The sequence below is a fragment of the Diprion similis genome, chromosome 6, assembly GCF_021155765.1.
Source record: "Diprion similis isolate iyDipSimi1 chromosome 6, iyDipSimi1.1, whole genome shotgun sequence".
In the NCBI taxonomy this organism is placed as follows: Eukaryota; Metazoa; Arthropoda; class Insecta; order Hymenoptera; family Diprionidae; genus Diprion; species Diprion similis.
In genome coordinates this window covers 6,938,468-6,958,306 of record NC_060110.1, presented here as the reverse complement: position 1 = coordinate 6,958,306, position 19,839 = coordinate 6,938,468, and the positions used below count along the sequence as shown (strand labels likewise).

General features: G+C 36.2%; 3 protein-coding genes across 5 annotated transcripts; 2 read left to right on the top strand and 1 right to left on the bottom strand.

The window, feature by feature from the left end:
* The first annotated feature begins 81 nt into the window (after positions 1-81).
* Positions 82-3,437, top strand: LOC124406675 (brain protein I3). Of its 2 annotated transcripts, XM_046882192.1 has the most exons (4): positions 82-303; positions 406-557; positions 1,269-1,423; positions 2,741-3,437. In XM_046882192.1, exons 2-4 carry the CDS (start codon positions 467-469, stop codon positions 2,870-2,872), a joined length of 378 nt encoding a protein of 125 aa, XP_046738148.1. In that variant the 5' UTR covers positions 82-303; positions 406-466; the 3' UTR covers positions 2,873-3,437. The 2 variants fall into 2 exon arrangements, with proteins under 2 accessions (XP_046738148.1, XP_046738147.1); XM_046882191.1 differs by having other exon boundaries at positions 82-557.
* Positions 3,438-9,486: 6,049 nt separating this feature from the next.
* On the top strand, positions 9,487-12,814 carry LOC124406662 (cysteine sulfinic acid decarboxylase). The gene is made up of 2 exons (XM_046882166.1): positions 9,487-9,830; positions 10,834-12,814. The coding sequence occupies exons 1-2, from the start codon at positions 9,519-9,521 to the stop codon at positions 12,208-12,210; spliced, it is 1,689 nt and encodes a 562-aa protein (XP_046738122.1). The 5' UTR covers positions 9,487-9,518; the 3' UTR covers positions 12,211-12,814.
* On the bottom strand, positions 12,491-17,905 carry LOC124406663 (alanine aminotransferase 2). 2 transcript variants are annotated; one of them, XM_046882167.1, is made up of 6 exons: positions 17,684-17,905; positions 16,940-17,358; positions 14,773-15,102; positions 13,786-14,230; positions 13,135-13,403; positions 12,491-13,008 (listed from the first exon to the last, which is right to left on the bottom strand). In XM_046882167.1, exons 2-6 carry the CDS (start codon positions 17,219-17,221, stop codon positions 12,730-12,732), a joined length of 1,605 nt encoding a protein of 534 aa, XP_046738123.1. In that variant the 5' UTR covers positions 17,222-17,358; positions 17,684-17,905; the 3' UTR covers positions 12,491-12,729. The 2 variants fall into 2 exon arrangements, with proteins under 2 accessions (XP_046738123.1, XP_046738124.1); XM_046882168.1 differs by having other exon boundaries at positions 17,699-17,905.
* Positions 17,906-19,839: the final 1,934 nt, after the last annotated feature.

The following is a 19,839-nucleotide window of genomic DNA, read 5'->3' as shown; positions in this document are numbered from 1 at the left end:
AGTCTGGTAAGGCAGGCATTTGTTCTACCTATGAATCGAAATTTAATCATTGATTCAGCATTCCAAGTACAGATGGTACTATATCGTGGTTGGGATGTAGAGAGCAGAGATCGGAGTGCATAATGAAACAGAATAAAATAACAAATCGCAAGTGTTGAAAGAAATATTTGTTATCGTAAAAGTTTGAGTATCTCCCAATGTTGTTCATCAGTGGCTATGGTACGATAACGTAACGTGGAATTCATCTGTATAATTCTCTCCGCTCTACGAATAATATTCCGGAAAGTTACAAGGGTATTCGAGGTAATTGTTGCGCAATTCGACGAACTGTCACCGATGTATAATACCTCATAATTCTCTCCGTTATACACGTATGCTGCCGACTGCATAAATAGCTTTTGACAGATCTACGCTTCGCCGTGGTTCGTTAGATTATTGCGGCTTTAGCAACATCCGAGAATTAACCATGGAAAAACAACCCTTAAGACCAGGAAATGACAAACCTCCACCCTACTCTGCAACTGTTCCTCCTATCACACCGACTAGTCCGCCGCAAGGTATACTATAACAATTGATATTGAATCTTTATTGAAAAGCATAAAAAATTCACGTATCATGTTGATGGCGATTGGCGAGCGTTAAAACGAGCGCATTGACATTGTAAATTAAATTTCACGCCACTGCGTCGCATGCATGAGTGACCAGTCATCACATGATGATAGTGATATGATACATGATCATCTGACCAGCGTTTCCAAAATCTTCCGATTGTATTATGGAATCAGGGCCGTAAAATCATGGTATTCTTACGGTACAAATCATATTAGAAAAGCAAAGCACAATAGGGCGGTTATTCATAATTTTTTGTCTCCCACCACACATTATTTGAATAAAAAATCGCAAAATATTCTTCATAGTGGCTCTTTGAAGGAGAAAAAAATGAATAAATGAATAATGTTATATAGTTATGTATCGTATGCAGTGACATGCGATACGTTAATTTTTGCCAAAAAAATAATGGAATTACCGCTTCTAAACATCAAAATTATGATACAAATTATGGGATAAATTGTAAAATGATCAAATTATGGTACATCTACGGAGTGTTGTACATACATGTACAAGTACATTGTACGCAAGATCTATACATATATATATGGTACGATTCCATAATTGTGGTGCGTGTGGGTAACACTGGATCGAACATTATCCTTTTGATTTATTTCATTTTTAATCCTACGCATATCTCCCTTGATTTTTACAAGTAGCTGGGTCGTGGCAGCCACCCCCAGGGTATTATCCGCGAGATGGAGCACCTTTCCAGAGTTCCTACTTGCCATCCTACGGAGCAACTGCACCTGCAGCCTCAACGACTGTGATCGTCCCTGAAATAATCCTCGTCGGCGCCTGCCCTGCCTGCAGAGTAAGCCAATAATCAGATTCCGTATTCACGCGTGCATCTTTCGTTATAATAAGTGAGATAAAAATGTTTACGTTATTATTGTCAAAACAAAACAAAATAGTGTTTGCGCAACATCGTTTTACCGCACTGTTCGGAAATAGGGAATTTTAGATGCAATGAAAAAAATTATAATCTTCCGGAGAAACAAAAATCAATCCATCTCCTGATTTAGTTTTTTGAGTGATTTTCGGTCTGAAGACATTGAATAAAGAATTAGTTTTTACATCTGAAATGAAAAATTTAATTAAAATTTTGTTCACGTATGATAAGGAATCTATTGCGATTTAGCAATGTGCAATGTCATATTCCGATTCGTTTATAGATTCATATGTATACATATGTATCATGAAATATGAAATCCATCGATTGCGTGAGCTATTCTGGATACACGATAGAAAGAGAAAGAATTTGGACTTCTTTTTTAATTTTTATTTACCGATTCATATTCCGAGAGTTTTTACTTACATTTTATACAATTGTGTTCGAGATCCCGTGTGTGAATAGATTAATTCTGTTTCGGAGCAAAAATGTCTCGTATTTTCAAAATTATGCTTCCAACCAACTCAATAACTTCATTGAGAAGTTTCAAGTTTTTAAATTACTCCATATAATATAATATGAAATCGTTTCTCACCTACGTTAAAACACTGCATTTATAAAGTGCAGATATTGTGGAATGACTTGAGCATTAAAATGTCTACCGGTAAAAACCAATAAGAAAACAAGCAAACCAGAAACTGTGAATTGAATTTCTATACCTAATTATAAACGGTTAAACCTTGACTTATACTTTCCGTATTAGTGTCGACTCAGACACCAATTCATTTCGGGTTCTGTAAAACTTCTTTCTTTTTCATTTCCGACAAGGCACTTGGGAAAAATGGCGAATAAGAAACAGTTATAAATTCTCAATTTTTGAATGTAGGTGAAGGTAAAATTATACTTTAGACATTCTTGTCACCATTTTATTTAACGCTAAACCATATTTAGGTTTCAGATGTAATCTGGTTGTACAATCAAATCATCGAACTAATCAGCATTCTAATTACTTCGAAATTCTTATTTCACACCATAACATAGCCGCGTTTGTTAAAGGCCAAAAAAAGATTTGCGTGTTTTTATTCGACCCAGGAATACCTCAGCAGTTGTATAATAAATTACAAGGTTGACCTAGGCCTAGCTTCGCGTTAAATTAATAAGCAAAATCATGGTGAAAAATCAAATAGACAAAAAAGTAAGACAGACAATTAAAACGAATTGCTTTAAATTTAATTACAGGTGGGCATGCTGGAGGATGATTACACGTGTCTGGGCCTTTTCTGTGCGATATTTTTCTTTCCACTTGGAATATTGTTTTGTCTGGCATTGAAAAATCGAAGATGTTCAAACTGTGGTGCTTACTTCGGTTGAAAATACGGAGGTAACGGCGAAAAAAAATGGAAAATAATTATATATGATCATATAAATACATAGCTATGTGTAGAAACGAAATTCCATGTGCCTTAAGATGTATAAAATCTATCACAAGACTCATGATTTACTTTTATATACATATATATACACACATATATATATATATATAGATTACAACATTCGAGTCCGCTGATTAATTCTATAACGCATCTATAATATAATACAAGTTGTATGTTATAATCGAGAGATATAGACGTATTGTCGTTGCAGCGGGTAATTAGCTCGCACAGCTAACTCGCTCCGGTTTAAAGTGTATGTACACGTAAAATTAATTATAAGAAGTTGCCATGATCATTTTTAACAAGTGATAAAATGAAAAACCAATATTAGTATGTGTGTATTGCAAATGCAGTGGATTGAACGGCGCCTGAACTCGAGAATATAATAACATAAACAATTTCTATGGCGCGATTTTTTTACTGTTTGTTTTAATTCTTTATTTTCAAATATTTGCCCTCCTTCCAAGGCTACTATACCGAATAACTGGAGAAATCTATACGATCGAAATCATGAATTCGCTGCCTTGTTTCTGGCTCGCGGGATATATCGGTCGCAGTCAAATGAACGCGCTCTTTGCTAGGGAAGGTCGAAGATTTATTCGTAATTATGTATGAAGCAAAATTTTTTTAAAAAGTACTTAATTCGATACAAAATAACAGCAACAACCCCATTTTTCGATGTTCACATTGGGGTCAAATATATCAGACCAGCGCTGTGTGGTGGTAAAAATTATACCCTGTCAAGAGAGTCATATTTAACTATAAAATGTAATTCTTTACCGCGCTTCACCTAGAAAAACAAATGTATAACAGCTTGTATTGATTTTTCGATGTAATGGTACTCCTATTTTAGTTTAACCATGTTTTAAATGTTGTTTAAATACTACCCTATCTGGGATAGATGACCTCATAATTTCTCACGTTCTTTTACATCTAATTAAGAAAAAATATAATATAATATACATGTATATGAGTCATCATAAATAATATCACAGTATTCTCTAATAACGTCTGAATAATGAACTTCTTATTTGCACCTTTATTTGACCGATCCTTAATATAATAGTAATCATAAAAACAGGAATATCATAATAATAATAAACTTGGAACTCGGGGAAATGATTGTGAAATAAAATTAAAAAATATTATAAATTTGCATGTAGGTATATATTTTTAATTGATTCAATTCCTAACTAATTCATATCAGTGAATGGTGCTGGCCGCTGCAACTCGATGGGAGAATGATATAGGGTTTATTTTCTGTCAGGTATATGTTATATGTTATAATTGTATAGTTTATATAGTTATACAGTTTATATTGAAATATTCATATATATACATTTATATTTTTATTTGTATTTGTATTTATACGAATATTTGAATACAAAAATCATTTACTTAGTTCGTAAGTTGTATAACATTAAATGAAAACGAATATATACCTTAATATTTCTACACTGTTATATGTATAGCATACCTACTGATCGTAAGTTATCAAGGACAAATAAATAGTGTCATGTAGGTGTACAATATGTTGGCTATCCAGCGTTATTTCCGGCCAAGTAAAATTGCCGCAAAAATGATTTAACTATTATTTAACGTTTGATGAGACTAATAACTGAAAATCCAGCTTGTAGCGAAATTCATTGGCGTGTGATTGTATGTATATTGCTTCATAGAATTTACAGATCACATCCGATCTCGAAAAATGCCCAGCCAGATACGTGGATAAGAGAGGACAAAAATTAAACGACAAATTGTATTAATCTTTCAACATAAAAACTCGAGTTTTTATTGCAGAATCTTGTTGCAATTAAGCGATTATCGTTGAAAATGCGTAATTCGATTGTCCACGTTTTCTTTTTTCACATTTCTCAATAACACGGTCATGTTTCAAATTAACGACAAGAAGCTAGGATAAGGAAGTACGTGTACTATTGGGTTGACGAAAGTTGATTAAAAACGTGTTAAAAGTTCATATTTGTTTCTTTTGTTTTTTCTGCTAATTCCCATTGATTTGATCGGTGGAATACGGAGATCTAATATCATCTCTGTAAATCATTTGGATCTGGAAATAACGAAGTCTTAGGTCTTTAGGGACCTTACCAAGGTGATACGAATTAAAATATACATTATACATGTGCGATACATGTAACCACAACCCATGGAATAGTGTGAGAAAGAAACGAAGCGGTAAGGAGCGTCAATTTATAAAATAATTGTTCACAGCGTGAGCCCTGACTTAAATTTTTTAACGACACCAGGATTACTCGAATAATTTCAATCTATAATAATCACAACATCAAATGTGCAGAAACAAGAGTAGCAGTAGCAGCAACATACGGCCAATTGGCTATTTATGTAATATTTTTTGAAAGTACGATGAATAATTATCAAAAACGTGAGTGGTAAAGGGGTACAACATCTCTCATCTATTTTAAAATAACCTATGCAAGATGCGAGCATATACGACCGACTATAATATATTGTGCAATACGATTTGATTGAAAGCTTCAGTCAATTTATTTTTTTTTACATAAATGTAAAAAAATATGATGTATTGATTTGGAAGTTTTGTAAAAATCTCAAATTGTTGAATCATAAACATTATAAATTTCTCGTATCATCATTGAAATAACAGCAAATTTTCTTTCGTTTCAAATTCCCGAAAGTTCCCTCTAAATTCATCGTTTTTTAACGTATCAAGTAGTGTGAGATCGTCAAGTATTTTGAAACCGAAATTTTAACACACCGTAACGAATTAAGAATTTACGCAAATATTTCTATAAAACCACATATTAGTTTGGCATGCATATTATTTATATTCCATTATATCAGGTATCCGGATACTTGCAGTAATCTCACAGATTGAGTTCAACGTTATTTCTAATTCACTCCTTCCTTTAGTTTACCAACTTAATTGGGTTGTTCATGACGCATATTACATGCAAGTGCAGTTTCCATGTCCTTCAAGGTGTCAGTAATATCTGCCGTGGTTTGAAACAATGCGGTTAATTGAACCTTTGGCAGAGTTTTATGTATTTAATAATGTAGTACTTGTAAGTATGCGTGTAGCAATCGATATAGTCAGCTTGCGGTATGTATGCGCCGTCTATATTCCACAATATAATGCGAGTGGAAATTTCCTGCTGCATTATGTTTCGATCCGTTCCCCTACGGTTATTTTAGCGTTAATCGCGATTGACTCATATCATAAAAACGGAGCCGCCCGTACAGCCGACGACACAGACGGGGATTCATTAAAATCAACATACTCATGCACCGTTATCCCTCTTATAGGGTATTGTGAAAAATTGCTAATTTTCGAAAGACCTTCATTTTCTCTTCCTCTTCACCGGATATACACTATATATATTTATTGAAAATGATTTACTGTGCACAATGTAAATTATACTTCCGTATATTATGAAATAAGCCACAGAAAACTAAAGATATTGGATAAATTTTACGGTTTTATGCGTGTTCATTATAATATATATAGTATAATTTATATATATATATTGACCGATCAGCGTCAATGCGCCTGATAATTTAAAACCCTGAACAGCGTGCAACCAATAGTAAACAAGGTCTTAAATGAGAGCTCTTATTGAGACATCGAAGGCCGGAAATGAGTTGAAACTGCGAAGCCTGTTTTTGCAGCAGTTTTATTAAAATATAAATTTTCTATTAATATTACATGCGTTACGTATTTGATGACGGAAATACATACATTGCTTTGCCTGCGAGTACTCCCTTTGTGATACTAGCATTATTAAACGGATTCGCAAATGTAAACCAGCCAATACGTTATCCCAGGATCATTTTATTTTTATTTTTTAAGGGGTGCCTCGTTCGATTTCAATGTTGACGTATATATCTCCAAATATCGAGGTCCACGTATCTCGAACGCAAAAAAGGCTTAACAGCAGCTCCGTTCTATAGACAATTATGAACAAAAACACTCTACTACCTGTGTAAAATAATCTTATATTCTCACTAAAGTATACGTGTAATGTATTTACTGGAGAAAAGATGAGTAAATTTTTTTTAATAATTATAATACATTTTATTGACTTTGTTTTCAGCCAAGGTTGTTTTCGTCCCGATTAGATAACAAAAACCGTTGAAATAATAAAATATGAGAGTCGAGAGAAAACATATGCAGTTAATTCTGCGATTCTCTCAACTTGAGTATAATTTAAATGTATAAAATGTCTTTTACATTCTGCAGATACGTTGACCGCAGCTCGTGCAAATGTGATCGTGAAATATTTAGCGTATTGCAAGTCAGTATATTCCCTATGCTACGTCCTGTAGTGAATTATTCTTGGCTTCGTATTTACGCGAGTGGATATAATAAGCTTATTGCAGAACGAAGGTTCCCTTCTCCTGATTCCGTCTCGGTTAAGAATTATGAAATGAGCAAGTTACTTTTTAATGCCAATTTGATTGCACTGCCTTCCCTCTTTCGTCGCTTGCCGTTGTTGCAGCCACATCTTCTTGGTCGAATTTTTGGAAATCAGAATCTAAAAGATGAACAGTCTCTTGTTCATATTCAGGGTTCCTACGTACATGTAAGAGCTGGAAAACTTAGGGAATTTCTCACAGCAGGGAAACTCCAGCAGGGAGTCCGAGAAAATTCAGGGAATTGCGAAAATAAGACTGGAATTTTGAGTCTTTCGCAGAAATAAACTCGTTCTTATACTATTATTGACCGTAACAAAAAAAAATTGCACTTGACCATTTTGTTTCGTCGCACCACTTCATACATTCTACATCCATTACTTGATACCAAAACTTGTTTCGTTTTTTTCTTACGGAAAATCGCAGGCTGTTGTTTATAAATTAATTTAGACAGTCAGTTCCTTATTAGGTAATATTGAAGGTATTAGTATTAATGGAAAATTCAGGGAATTTCAGATTCCAAAAACCGTACGGACCCTGTTATAAGTATAAAATGGTTCCTTTATTTTTGATGAAATTGTTTCCTATAGCATTGTTTTATTCGTTTTATAGAAACTAGTGTAAAATTTTCGTGAATTTCAAATTTTTTCATCAATCCGTTTCCAAGATCATTGTCTTTGCTTGTCGCCTTTAATTGTTGGGACAGACAGCAGACCGCAAAAGCAGTAAGACCGTCATTTTTATAAACACCTGTTTTTCGGATACTTGAGGTTTGAAGCCGTAAAGATTCGTTGAAATTAGAATAAATCACTTTTGACCGAAGCCGATACTTTTCTCATATCACCACAGATGATAAGAAGTAAAAAGAGTAACAAAGAAAAAATCTACAATATATGTATGTGCGTGTATCTCGTGAAGATCATAAAATAAGTTTCTTTTTTAAATTTTATAAATGTTTTTCAATTATGAATGTGTCCGAATCGTAATATAACATGACATCGCTATAACGAGACCCAAAAATCACCGTGAAAGCGAAAATATCGCACGCCTTATTGTCTTTTCGTGTGCTTGTTGGCTACATGCCCATTTTTTCGCCTTCCAATTTGTTGGCTGATATTTGATTCGTCAAGTGATCGGTGACTGAACTGATCGTTACAAACGCCGCAGATTTGTTTATCACAAGTCGTGCAGTAGTTTAACCGATTTCTATCGCTCGTTCGTGTTTAACAATTCTACGTACCATTTACTCATTAAATTGAATTATAAGCCAAACCTAAGAAATAGTTCACATCAATTATTTGGTAATTGAAATTCTGGAATCGTAACGTGCAATAAAATTACGGTAGTAGTTTTTAAGTATGTCACGGTTCAGCGCCATGAGACAGTCCTGTGCTACTGTTTAGTAACTGATTTTTACCGCTTCTATCATTCGTAAAATTTACTATCTTAAAACGTATCGTCTCAATTCCGTATGAAAAAGTAAGATGTACACAGAGGTGAACAATAGTGGTTACTGGGTACTGTTATAATATGTGGCAATGAAATGCGAAGAATTTAAAATGCAACGTTTCGGAAAGACTGAAGATCGGAGGACACTGGAAAATTTTGCGAAACCCCTCATAATTGCGTAATCTTCGGAATAATTATAGATTTCGTAGTAAAGCATTGACACTCGTATGCAGAGTATTGCAGGTGATGTATTATTAGTTACTTATACGTATAATTTTCGTTGAAGAACCGCGTCGACGGGATTTCCCTGTATGCGAGATAGGAAAAGTAGTTACCGCGTTTCTGGTTTGGAGAAATGCGGTATACATAAATATAATATATCTCAATGACGCACGTAACCGGTAATGAAGGGAAAAAAGACGAGGAAAAGACAGAGCACGACTCCCAATGAGGGCTGTGGCAATATTTTCAGGCAATACGTGGAAACCCGCAGACAGCTGAGAACCAGGTAGATAAATGACGAAAGACAATGGTGAACAGAAGACCCTACTGAAACAAGGAAAATGAGACGTCGAATCACGATCTTCTCGAAGACGTGTGAATATCGACACCGGAGTTCCCCTGCTCGCGTTCTCACTCCGTCCTTGGCGGATTCTCCGGTAGCTTATAAAGGTAGGTTTAATCGTTTCAAGCGACACACGGTTCACCAACTCACCGAGCGATAAACCATGCCGGCCACCGAGGGGACCTTGGACCAGTCCTGGGATCAAAAGCAGGATTCAAACGACTTGGCGCCTCTGAATGTGAATCCGAAGAACGGAGACGCCACCAGTTTGCCCGTCGATTTGCTGGAGGGTCAATTTCGACCGGTATCATTCCGCGACGAGGACGACGACGGTGAATCGAAAATTATCCTGAGGCACAACCAACCTTCCTCAGGTTTGAATCAAGCTACTTGGCGCAGTCTTCCGATTAAAGAAAACCACGAACAGTTCCTCCGCGATTTCATGGACGTCGTCATCGAGAAGGCCGTATTCGAGGTAAGTCAGTGCTTTTATTTTCTAATTTTGTGATCACAGAAGTGAGATCTGAAAACGTAAGTTATTAATAATTAGTGCGTACATTAGTAGTATAGTGAAGAAAGATCAGTATTTAAAAAATAGATTAATTTTCTCGGCAACTTCTCCGTCAACTTTTCTGCATACCTCTGCAGAAGAGTTTTCCAGATGAATGAATACTTTGAATTATTTCTGTATAATTTTTTAGAGTTGTTTGCGAATTGCATACTCGGAATTGCAATGTCTAACATAAATCTCAGTATCTTTAAAATTGGTGTGACAACAAATTTTTTTTGCCACTATCTCTGTATGACTATTTGTCGAACTAGCAATTCCATTTCATCAAGAATGATGTCTGGTCTACTATCTTGCATAGGAAAAAAAGCAACCATTCTTTGTATGCCAAGTGATATTGTTATAGTATGCATTTTAAACTGTATCAAGAAAATTGACAGTTTTTTTTTTCTAAATTGAAGTCGAGAATATTGTTCGAAATAACCAAAAAAGAATGCTGTCGTATTTTAGCTCTTGATATTAATATTTAGAGGTGCATCGTCGCGATTTTCTATTTCTCATTTAAATAATATGGGAACAGTTTTTTTTCTTCAACCTTTGGAATTTTATAACTCGTTACCACGTTAGTGTATGTACTTATAAGACCAGAACGTATTTTTGTAGGGAATTGAACGCTCTACAAAAAAGGTCTCTTATAATTTTCAAAAGAAATACTTAGTAATAATTGTAAAAAAGAAATATTCTTTTTTTTCTATACAGTCCATTGTATCAGCATAGTAAACATGACTGTACATAATGTATCGACTTTCTCTGTAAACTAAGTTATCACATTCGCACAAATATCTTACTTATTTTAAAATGCTACCACATTTATTTTTGCAATTTCGACATCTTTTTTGCACGTTAAAAAAAAAAAAAATCCGTAATCTAAATGAGAGCATAATCAAATTCCTTAATGCTCCCCTTCCAGGGAACATCTAGGGAAAATGAGGTAGTCGAATGGATAGCACCAATAGAGCTCTTTTCGGCAATAAATCTGGACCTGGAAGACAAGGGCTTAAAGCACGAGGATCTGCTGTCCTTGGCGAAGAGTGTAATTCGTTACAGTGTAAAGACAGGACACCCTCGTTTCATAAATCAGCTGTACTCGTCCATCGATCCGTACGGGCTTGCTGCCCAATGGTTGACTGACGCGCTGAATCCATCCGTTTACACTTTCGAAGTGTCCCCAGTATTCTCTGTAATGGAGGAAGTAGTGTTAAAAGAAATGCGAAAGATCGTGGGATGGCCAGACGGTAAAGGTGACGGAATATTCTGCCCTGGAGGTTCAATGGCGAATGGATACGCGGTGAACATTGCGAGGCATCACCAGTTTCCCCAGCTGAAGGAAACCGGCCTGAGTCAGGGTTCTAGACTGGTGGTTTTCACGTCCGAAGACGCTCACTACTCGGTAAAAAAGCTCTGTGCCTTCCTGGGAATCGGATCGAGTAATGTTTACAGCGTGCGCGTTGATTCCCGCGGAAAAATGATGCTCGACGATCTAGAGACCCAAATTCAACGGGCTATTGCGGAATGTGGAGTTCCGCTGATGGTCTCTGCGACCGCAGGAACAACAGTGATTGGGGCGTTCGATCCGCTTAGGGGAATTGCAGATATTTGTAGAAAGCATAAAATATGGTTGCACGTCGATGCTGCCTGGGGTGGCGGTGCGCTGGTCTCCGCAAAATACAGGCACCTTCTGGACGGTATTGAATTAGCAGATTCAGTCACTTGGAATCCTCACAAGCTGCTAGCAGCACCGCAACAGTGCTCGACGCTTTTGACGCGGCATGAAAACCTTCTGCAAGCGGCGCACAGCGCGAATGCAACGTACCTGTTCCAGAAAGATAAATTCTATGACACTTCGTATGATTCTGGAGATAAACACATTCAGTGTGGAAGGAGAGCGGACGTCTTCAAGTTCTGGTTCATGTGGAAAGCCAAAGGATCCGAGGGCCTCGAGTCACACATTGACAGAGTCTTTCAGCTCTCCGAATACTTTGCTGACACCATAAGGCGGCGGGATGGATGGAAGCTTCTCGTTGAGCCGGAATGCACCAATGTCTGTTTCTGGTATGTTCCTCCATCAAAACGGCACCTCAAAGGCGAAGAATTGACTCTGGCACTGCAAAAAATCGCTCCTCTTGTGAAGGAAAAGATGGTACGCAAAGGATCAATGCTCATAACATACCAGCCTCTGAGAGAACATCCGAACTTCTTCAGACTTGTACTGCAGAACTCTGGTGTGACAGAGAGTGATTTGATGTTCTTTGTCGAAGAAATAGAAAGGCTTTCTTATGAGTTGTAAATTCGGTGATATACGCGAAGTAATGTCTAATATACAGGTACAACTCGTAATAATTTGTTTATATATATATATAGTTATTTACAGACCTAAAAAACTGTGTAAATATTCAGAATGTAGCGTGATATATGTGTCCAGTGAAAAATTAGCATTGGTTCAGGCTACTTAATGATTGGGCAAGTGCCAAATGTAAAAAAGTACTAGTGGTAACCATACGATTACATTCTCCATTTCCCTGATAACCCAGTGTGAAATATTTATTGAAGTAATGAAAATTGTAGTCTCATTTTTGCTATTGCTCATTATGGTTGCTTTATTACTTCAACTAAAACTGGTTTATGTGTTTGAATTTTGTTTTTTTGTAATGATCAGTTATCAATAATAGCTTTTACTTATCTTTGACCAACACTCTTTTTTGACCATATTTACAACTTTATATACATATGTATATAACGGTATATAAAATATCATAATAAATTATCACTTAGTTATTAGTCTAGCTTGCACAGCAACAGATTTCATTTAGCTATACTCTTTAAGGAATTTTTCGTGGAATTCTTTCAGACTAGCAAGCATAGTCTTAATTTTATCCTTCTGGGGTAAAATGGTCGTACGGAAATGATATGTTCCGGGTTTCTGTCCAAAACCTGATCCAGCAATAACGCAAATCCCGGTAGCTTCCAATAATTTAAATGCGTAAAATACATCCGGCGCTTTTCCCTCGGCTTTTGCTGCCTGGATGGCTTTTTCGGGCAGTGTGAATTGGGGAAAGACATACATCGCACCCATTGCCGGATTTACCTTAAAAATAAAAAAAAGTAAGTTTAGAAATTAAATCCATGCTCTTATTATACTTCAGGAATTAAACACTTTCCGTGAAAGTGCGGCAAACAACTATTACGACCCATATTGCATACAATTACGCACCTTGAATCCCTTGATACTATTTAAGGTGTCAACTACCATGCGTGACCTTTCAGCAAGGGATTTGAGAACGTTAGCTTTCTCTTCCTGGAACTGTTTGTACGACGGTTCGTTTGGTCGCGGTGGATTGACCACCACATCCATCGTGACTTGTCCCAAAATCGTTGGACACAACATTGCAGAGATTGATTTAAGCAAGATCGCTTTTACTTCTGGATCCATATTCAGAATTTCTGAATATCCACCTCGCAGACCACATTCGCCCATGTATCCTAAAATAATATATTGTTAGTTAGATTGTAGTATGAACTTCATCAGTTCAAGTCACCGCTGCGTTAAAAATTTTCAAAGGTAAGAACCATATGTATTAAAAACTATTGAACGTCGAAAGCTCTACGTGAATGATAAACGAATAAACTTCTTATTTGAAATGCTCGTGAATTCCTTAAAGATTGAAAAGAATATTACAACTGAAGATCTAGGTAGTGTCTGTGATCTACAAATTGCGATTATGTTGACTCTCAGAAATCACGCTAATACGTGACTTTAAAAATTAAGAACTACGTAGTCGATTTTATAAATAAATTCATGTGACAATTTCCATCTCAAAAATTGAACTCGTATAACGAACTAATTAACCAATAAATCTTTAACCTTTAGATGTGGACATGAAAGACGCGAGTTCCATTTTCGAGTACGGCTCTCCCATTTCAACCAAGACTTTTTTGAATGAATGGAAAGCACTGTCTTTGTCATATACATTGTCTTGGTAGACTTCATCTGCCATTAGATAGAGATTGTGCTTATGGGCGAATCGAATGACGTCTTCAATATTTTTTCTGGTTAATACTTGTCCCGTTGGATTTCCAGGGTTGATAACAACTAAGACACGAGGAGTGCAAGTAACCTTAGCCTCGTTTATTGCCCTTTCCAATTCACTTGTATCCAATGACCACTTATTTTCCTCGTTCAAATAATATCCAATCTGTGCCAGACCGAACTCTGCTAGCGCAGCTGAGTACAGTGGATATTGGGGTATTGGGACCATCACTCCGGATGGCTTTCCATAAATTTCCTCAATAAACAGCTTCAAGATCGACTGTAACAAATTCATATTAATAATTAGCATTGTTCAGCCACTGACAAAATACAAAACTCACAATCAGGACTTCTACATAATTGTGGGTAACAGAAAAACTAAGCAATTTTTTACATTAAAATTGGGGTTCAATATAGTTTCAAATCAATAACATGGAAATAAATGCAAGTTAAATGCATTGAAAGTTATTTTTCATCAACTGAGCCGTCAACTTATTTAATTCAATATCAACCAAAATTGATCTACTATTTACAAATTTTATCATCAATTCATAAGCTAACTGACATGTTATTCAACCAATAAGTTTTGTCCTTGTTTTAAATGTGATAATTCTTCGACGGATTTTTTATGCTTGGCATTAGAAATCCAGATTGTTTTCAAGACATTTGCATGTATATAAATAAAAATTTTGCTGCATCAAAAAATTCATATTTATGGTATCACTTATGATTGTAATAAATCAGCGATGGAATAAAAAAAGTTCATTTTTGGTAGGGAAAAATTTGAAGATTAGTGTCATTAAAGAAATTAAAGCTTCATACCTTGATACCATCAGAGGCACCTCCAGATAAAATAACATTCTGATAATCGCATGGTATTCCATCGCGCTCTTCGATATACTGAGCACAATGTTTTCGAATGATTTCAATACCAGCAGACTCAGAGTAGGATCCAACACTGCCACCTTTGCAGCCCTCCAAGAGAACTCTGGCTCGGCTTTTAGCATCTTCAGGGTATCTCGGGTCGTTTAGAAGTTCAGGGGTGACGGTTAAAGTCAAAACTTGACGAAGAAAGGTAATCGGCTTCTGTCCCATGGCATGGGCATCTCCAATATTGGCTTTGATCACCTCGGTAAATGGCTTCTTGACTCCCTAGGTAAATGATCAATTATTAGATATTTCGGTAATGAGATTTTTCACCTGGTGCTACATAAATATGAAGTGTGCATACTTTATGGGTTTCATGAATATGTTTATAAATATTAATTAATTTGAACTCGTTCTTTGTACACAGTTGTTATTGTGTTAATGCGCAGAAAAAAATGTTTTTGTTGACAAGTTGCAAATATATGTTAGTTGGTTTGTTTTGTTTTATACATTATTTTTGAGAAATTTAGTTCTGATGTCATATTCTACTGATAAGCTGTTTTTTAGGTCCAATGTATATTTTCTTATTTCTGCTTGGCTGGGGTCAAGAATATAAAGTCTGTTCTGCATCTTCTTTCGCTCATGCTTAGGGTTTCGAGCAGACTCGTTGATAAACAATCTCCTACATTTTCAAGCTTACTACGCTCTAAAAATAATTGGATTAAATCATTAAGTCTGAAGTCCTTTCATTGGAAAATAAGTGAAGTAAAATAAAAATTGCAATATCAAAAGTAAAGAATCTTTTTTCAAAATTGAGATCAAGTGTAACAATCCCAAACTTTTCTCTGTCGTTTCCCAGTTTTTCAGATTTCCTTGACCGCTAAACACCTTGCAATGCTGTACGTGATTCAAGTTAGTAACGTCAAGATACTGAAATACTGAAAACAAATTCACTATTTTGCAACTTCAGAATGACTGAAGGTGTGGCTTATGCAAAATATGAGTATCGGATTTACTACGGTTTACTGAAGTTTAAACAAAAACCCAAAGTTGCAAAATACCTTTTTTTTTTAAGCATGAATCATTACATAAACATGACAAACTTCAATCTCATGATGCTGTTTCTTGGCTTGGTTCTGGGATAGTCATCACATAATTATAATTCAAATTAAAAATCCTTTTCAGTTTTCAAATTGTACAACTTATAATTAACGCTCTCTTTGGGATCAATGACTCGAGGTGAGTAGCTTGTAATTTTGGATATATTTACCAGAAATTCCTTATTACGTAGGAGAAAAATTGTTTCGACATTTTACAATGAAACAATAGACATGAATTTATACTAATATATAGTGTTTGACATAAAGTTTTGGACAAAGACGTTTGAGGTCGACATTCGATTTAAAAATAAAAATGGGCTATTTCAGTCTTCAAAATAACATTCCTGGGTTTTTCTGCTTTTTCAGATGCGTCATGCACGGCACAATTCTATTGACTCTTCAATCGAACTTTGAGCTAAGATCTCAAGTGGATAATAATCTATACATAGTGATAAACGAATCATATCTGTCGGTTGAACTTGTAATAAGAGTAAGTATTACGCTCAGCGAACAGTATATTTGTTTACTGTAATGGACTGTCCTCTCTTGTCGCAATGCCATGTGATCAGAGTACCCATTACAGGAAAGAGAAAAAAACATATGTAATTTAATCTGTACGGCGAACATACAGCAATTACTACACACTTGGCACAGCGGTAGACAAAACTTTGAAAAAGGTTGCAAAACCATTATATTCCGTATACATAATACGTCCAAGTCTAGGCATGTATACTATGTAAAATATATTTTTACCTCAGACGTCACGGTCGCGGACGAACGCCTGAGGCCGATAAATTCATGGATAAAAAATAGATGTATAGGTATCCATACACAGACGGATGGAAATATCAGATGCGTGGAATATTTCGCGGCATTAGCGATTTGTACAATTGTATACATACATTGCGAATGGCGAAATAACCGCCAAGCTGGTTGAATGTCGAGAGAGAAAACAATGAAACAGGAGTCAGTGTGCAGTAGAATAATGACATATGCGTATGTATCTATGGTTATATCCTCACCTTTTGGAGTTCCTTTTCGATTTCGAGGGCACGTATGAGGAGAGGTCCGCGAACGGCATATTCCATCCGTTTGAGGTTTGGATTGACATTGTTTATGGTTAATACTTTTTGATTGCCCTGAGAATTGGAAACACCGACGCTCGCCATCGCGCGACGGTTAATGACAGACGCGGAGCGAATACGCGCGCCGACTGAACCGGCCGGCCAACACCCTCCGTTTCCATTCCCACTTGTTTTTGACCAGTTAACGATAACGGCGTTCAGCAGACGAGGGCTCGACATCGTGACAAATGACTCTTCGCTCACCTTGGTGTTGGATGCAACTTACGTAACGTCCTACGATGCAGTTCTTGCTGATTCTCTTCTCTTCTCTCCTCTCCTCTCTTCTCCTGTCTTCTATTCTCTTCTCTTTTCAATACCTGTAGTAACCGAGTTTCAGCGTGTTAATAACATCCAGACAGGCGCAGTGGTAACTTTGTAAGGGATTTTCGAAGAATAAATGTATACCGTATTGTTAGTTAGCGGAGGGTATAGTTTAGCGAAACTAGTTTGTTGAAAGAATATGATTACGTTTTTTTCTTTTCTTTTAATCCTGCAACCGTATTTATGCAATACTTCAATTTCACTGCTACGAGAGCGATATTCACGATACGTATTGTTATGAACGTATGTATATACAACAAATTATTGCTAATTCAAAATAAAAAGGCATAGAACAGGAGGATAGAAAGAATAAAAACACACAAGTAAGTGAGTTACGTTTCGGTGTGCGTAACACGCATCACGAGGAATTAACAAAATGATAAAACCAAGGTCATGGATCGCTCCCGCGAGCCTTTGGTTTGCAGATGATGTTTAGAATAGCTGAGCGGGCACGCAGGTCTGTTAAATGTTAACAACTCCAAACGCGACGAATGGCTGATATTGACTGTGTAATTTGTATTCCCGTACTATACATTCCTCTTCCTAAAACGAACTGAGGACGATCAGTCCGTGGCTATTTAATTATCGGATAGTCACGTGGAGCAAAAAGTAACGAGAAAGATAAATATAGACAGACAGATAGATGGATGGACAGAGAAGAACAAGAAAATAAGCAGGGAAGCGGAAGAGAAAAAATGCTTCGGCTGCCGCAGGTCGCGATCGTTAGGTTATCACATACATGTAATATGATTATTGAGTACAGTTGTTAGAAGCTGCAAGATGAATGCTCCCCGGTCTGTTCTTTGGCTGGACACCGTGGTCGATTGTAAAGAGGCGATTTCGCGATTATTTAAGACTAGATATATCTGACGATATTTCAAATGATCGTTTACAGATAAATATAGGTGTTAACATTTACATATTCTATCGTATGTGAGAAAAGAAATTAGTATCCGAGCAAAGACGCGCGTCGACGCGAACCCTGCCTTGACTGCCTCAACTGTGCTACTATTTCGGTTCCAGAGTCCGAAAGACGGAACTAACACGTAACGATTAAGCGATGTATGTAGAACGTTGCTACACGCGTACAGTTGGCTTTATGTCACGTATTTACACACGTTCATTACCCAGCGAGAATTCGGAGCAGTATGATCGTGTGTGTATAAATACGATTTATACGGGTGCCGCTGGCCTACGCTGCAGGCCAACCTGAGCAATGCATCAGATTGCACAGTGCGTTGAGTAGATACATATTATCCTCAGTCCATGCATAGTGCGAGTGCAACAGGCGGCACCTGGATTCTCTGTAACTAAAATTTGCATCAGCTTAGAATTATGTAATGCGCCGAATGCGACTGCACACGGATTGTTTGAATATTTCAGATTGGATTCTGTAGTAGAAGTTACAGAGATTGAAAGATGTTTAACCTTGAGTTCTTTAAATCGAAATTGTTTAATAAACGTTTGTTCCATTCACCTATGTTTGTTTATGCCTACAATTGGGCGATGATTAGAATCATACATTTATCGCATTGAGTATAGAGCTATTTGAGTATGAGTTATATATTGCTATGAATTTACAGGGTCATTTTAATAAAATGTCGTTAAAGATTGTTAAAAGAACGTTACGTAATATTGACAATTCAAACATCACGATCGGAAGTGTAATATTATATAATTCTATAGCTGCAATACATTACGTTTTCGCACTTTTCAATGCATGGTGTTACGGAGAGAAGAAAGTCGTCAGTAAGTCATGAGAATATGCCTCTATTTTACTGCCCTATCAAGTGCACGTCTCACTTGTCAGCTTTAAAAAATAGTAATTTTGAACATACAGGTAGTATCCCTCGATTTTTAATTATTGACGCAATAAATGGGTTTGTGCGGGTCGTTCGTCTTCAAAAGCTAACTCGTAAAACGCACCCTCAATGCGTACGGAAAAATTGTAATTAATTTTAAGGCACCCTGTATATGTATTAGGCTTTAATCTCGATCTATGTTCAATATAGATTTTTATCACACATCTATAATCCATGTTAGGAGGCATTTGTCGATTGCCACTCCAGCTGCATAAGACAAATATCTCCTGTGATATCGTGATAAGTAATTTCGCATAGTTAGAGATAATATTAATCTACATTGATCACAAACGTTTTTGAGGATACAGTAGATAAATATACGAACCGGAGAAGAAGCACAGACTTAAAGTTTATACTAAATATATCATTTTATTAATATACACGTAATTGCTATATTTTCTCTTTCATTCTCTTCAGGGAACTTGCAGGCTTTCACAAAATAATATATGTGTATATACGTGTGGACGCATCAATGATAACAGAGCTAGGACTAATATTGTGACACACTTTGATCTCTGTATATCGCGTGTACTGGTATACACACTTATATGGTACGTACTCATGTACTAGTATACACCTGTAGCACAGATAAATTATGATTATTATCATATCTTT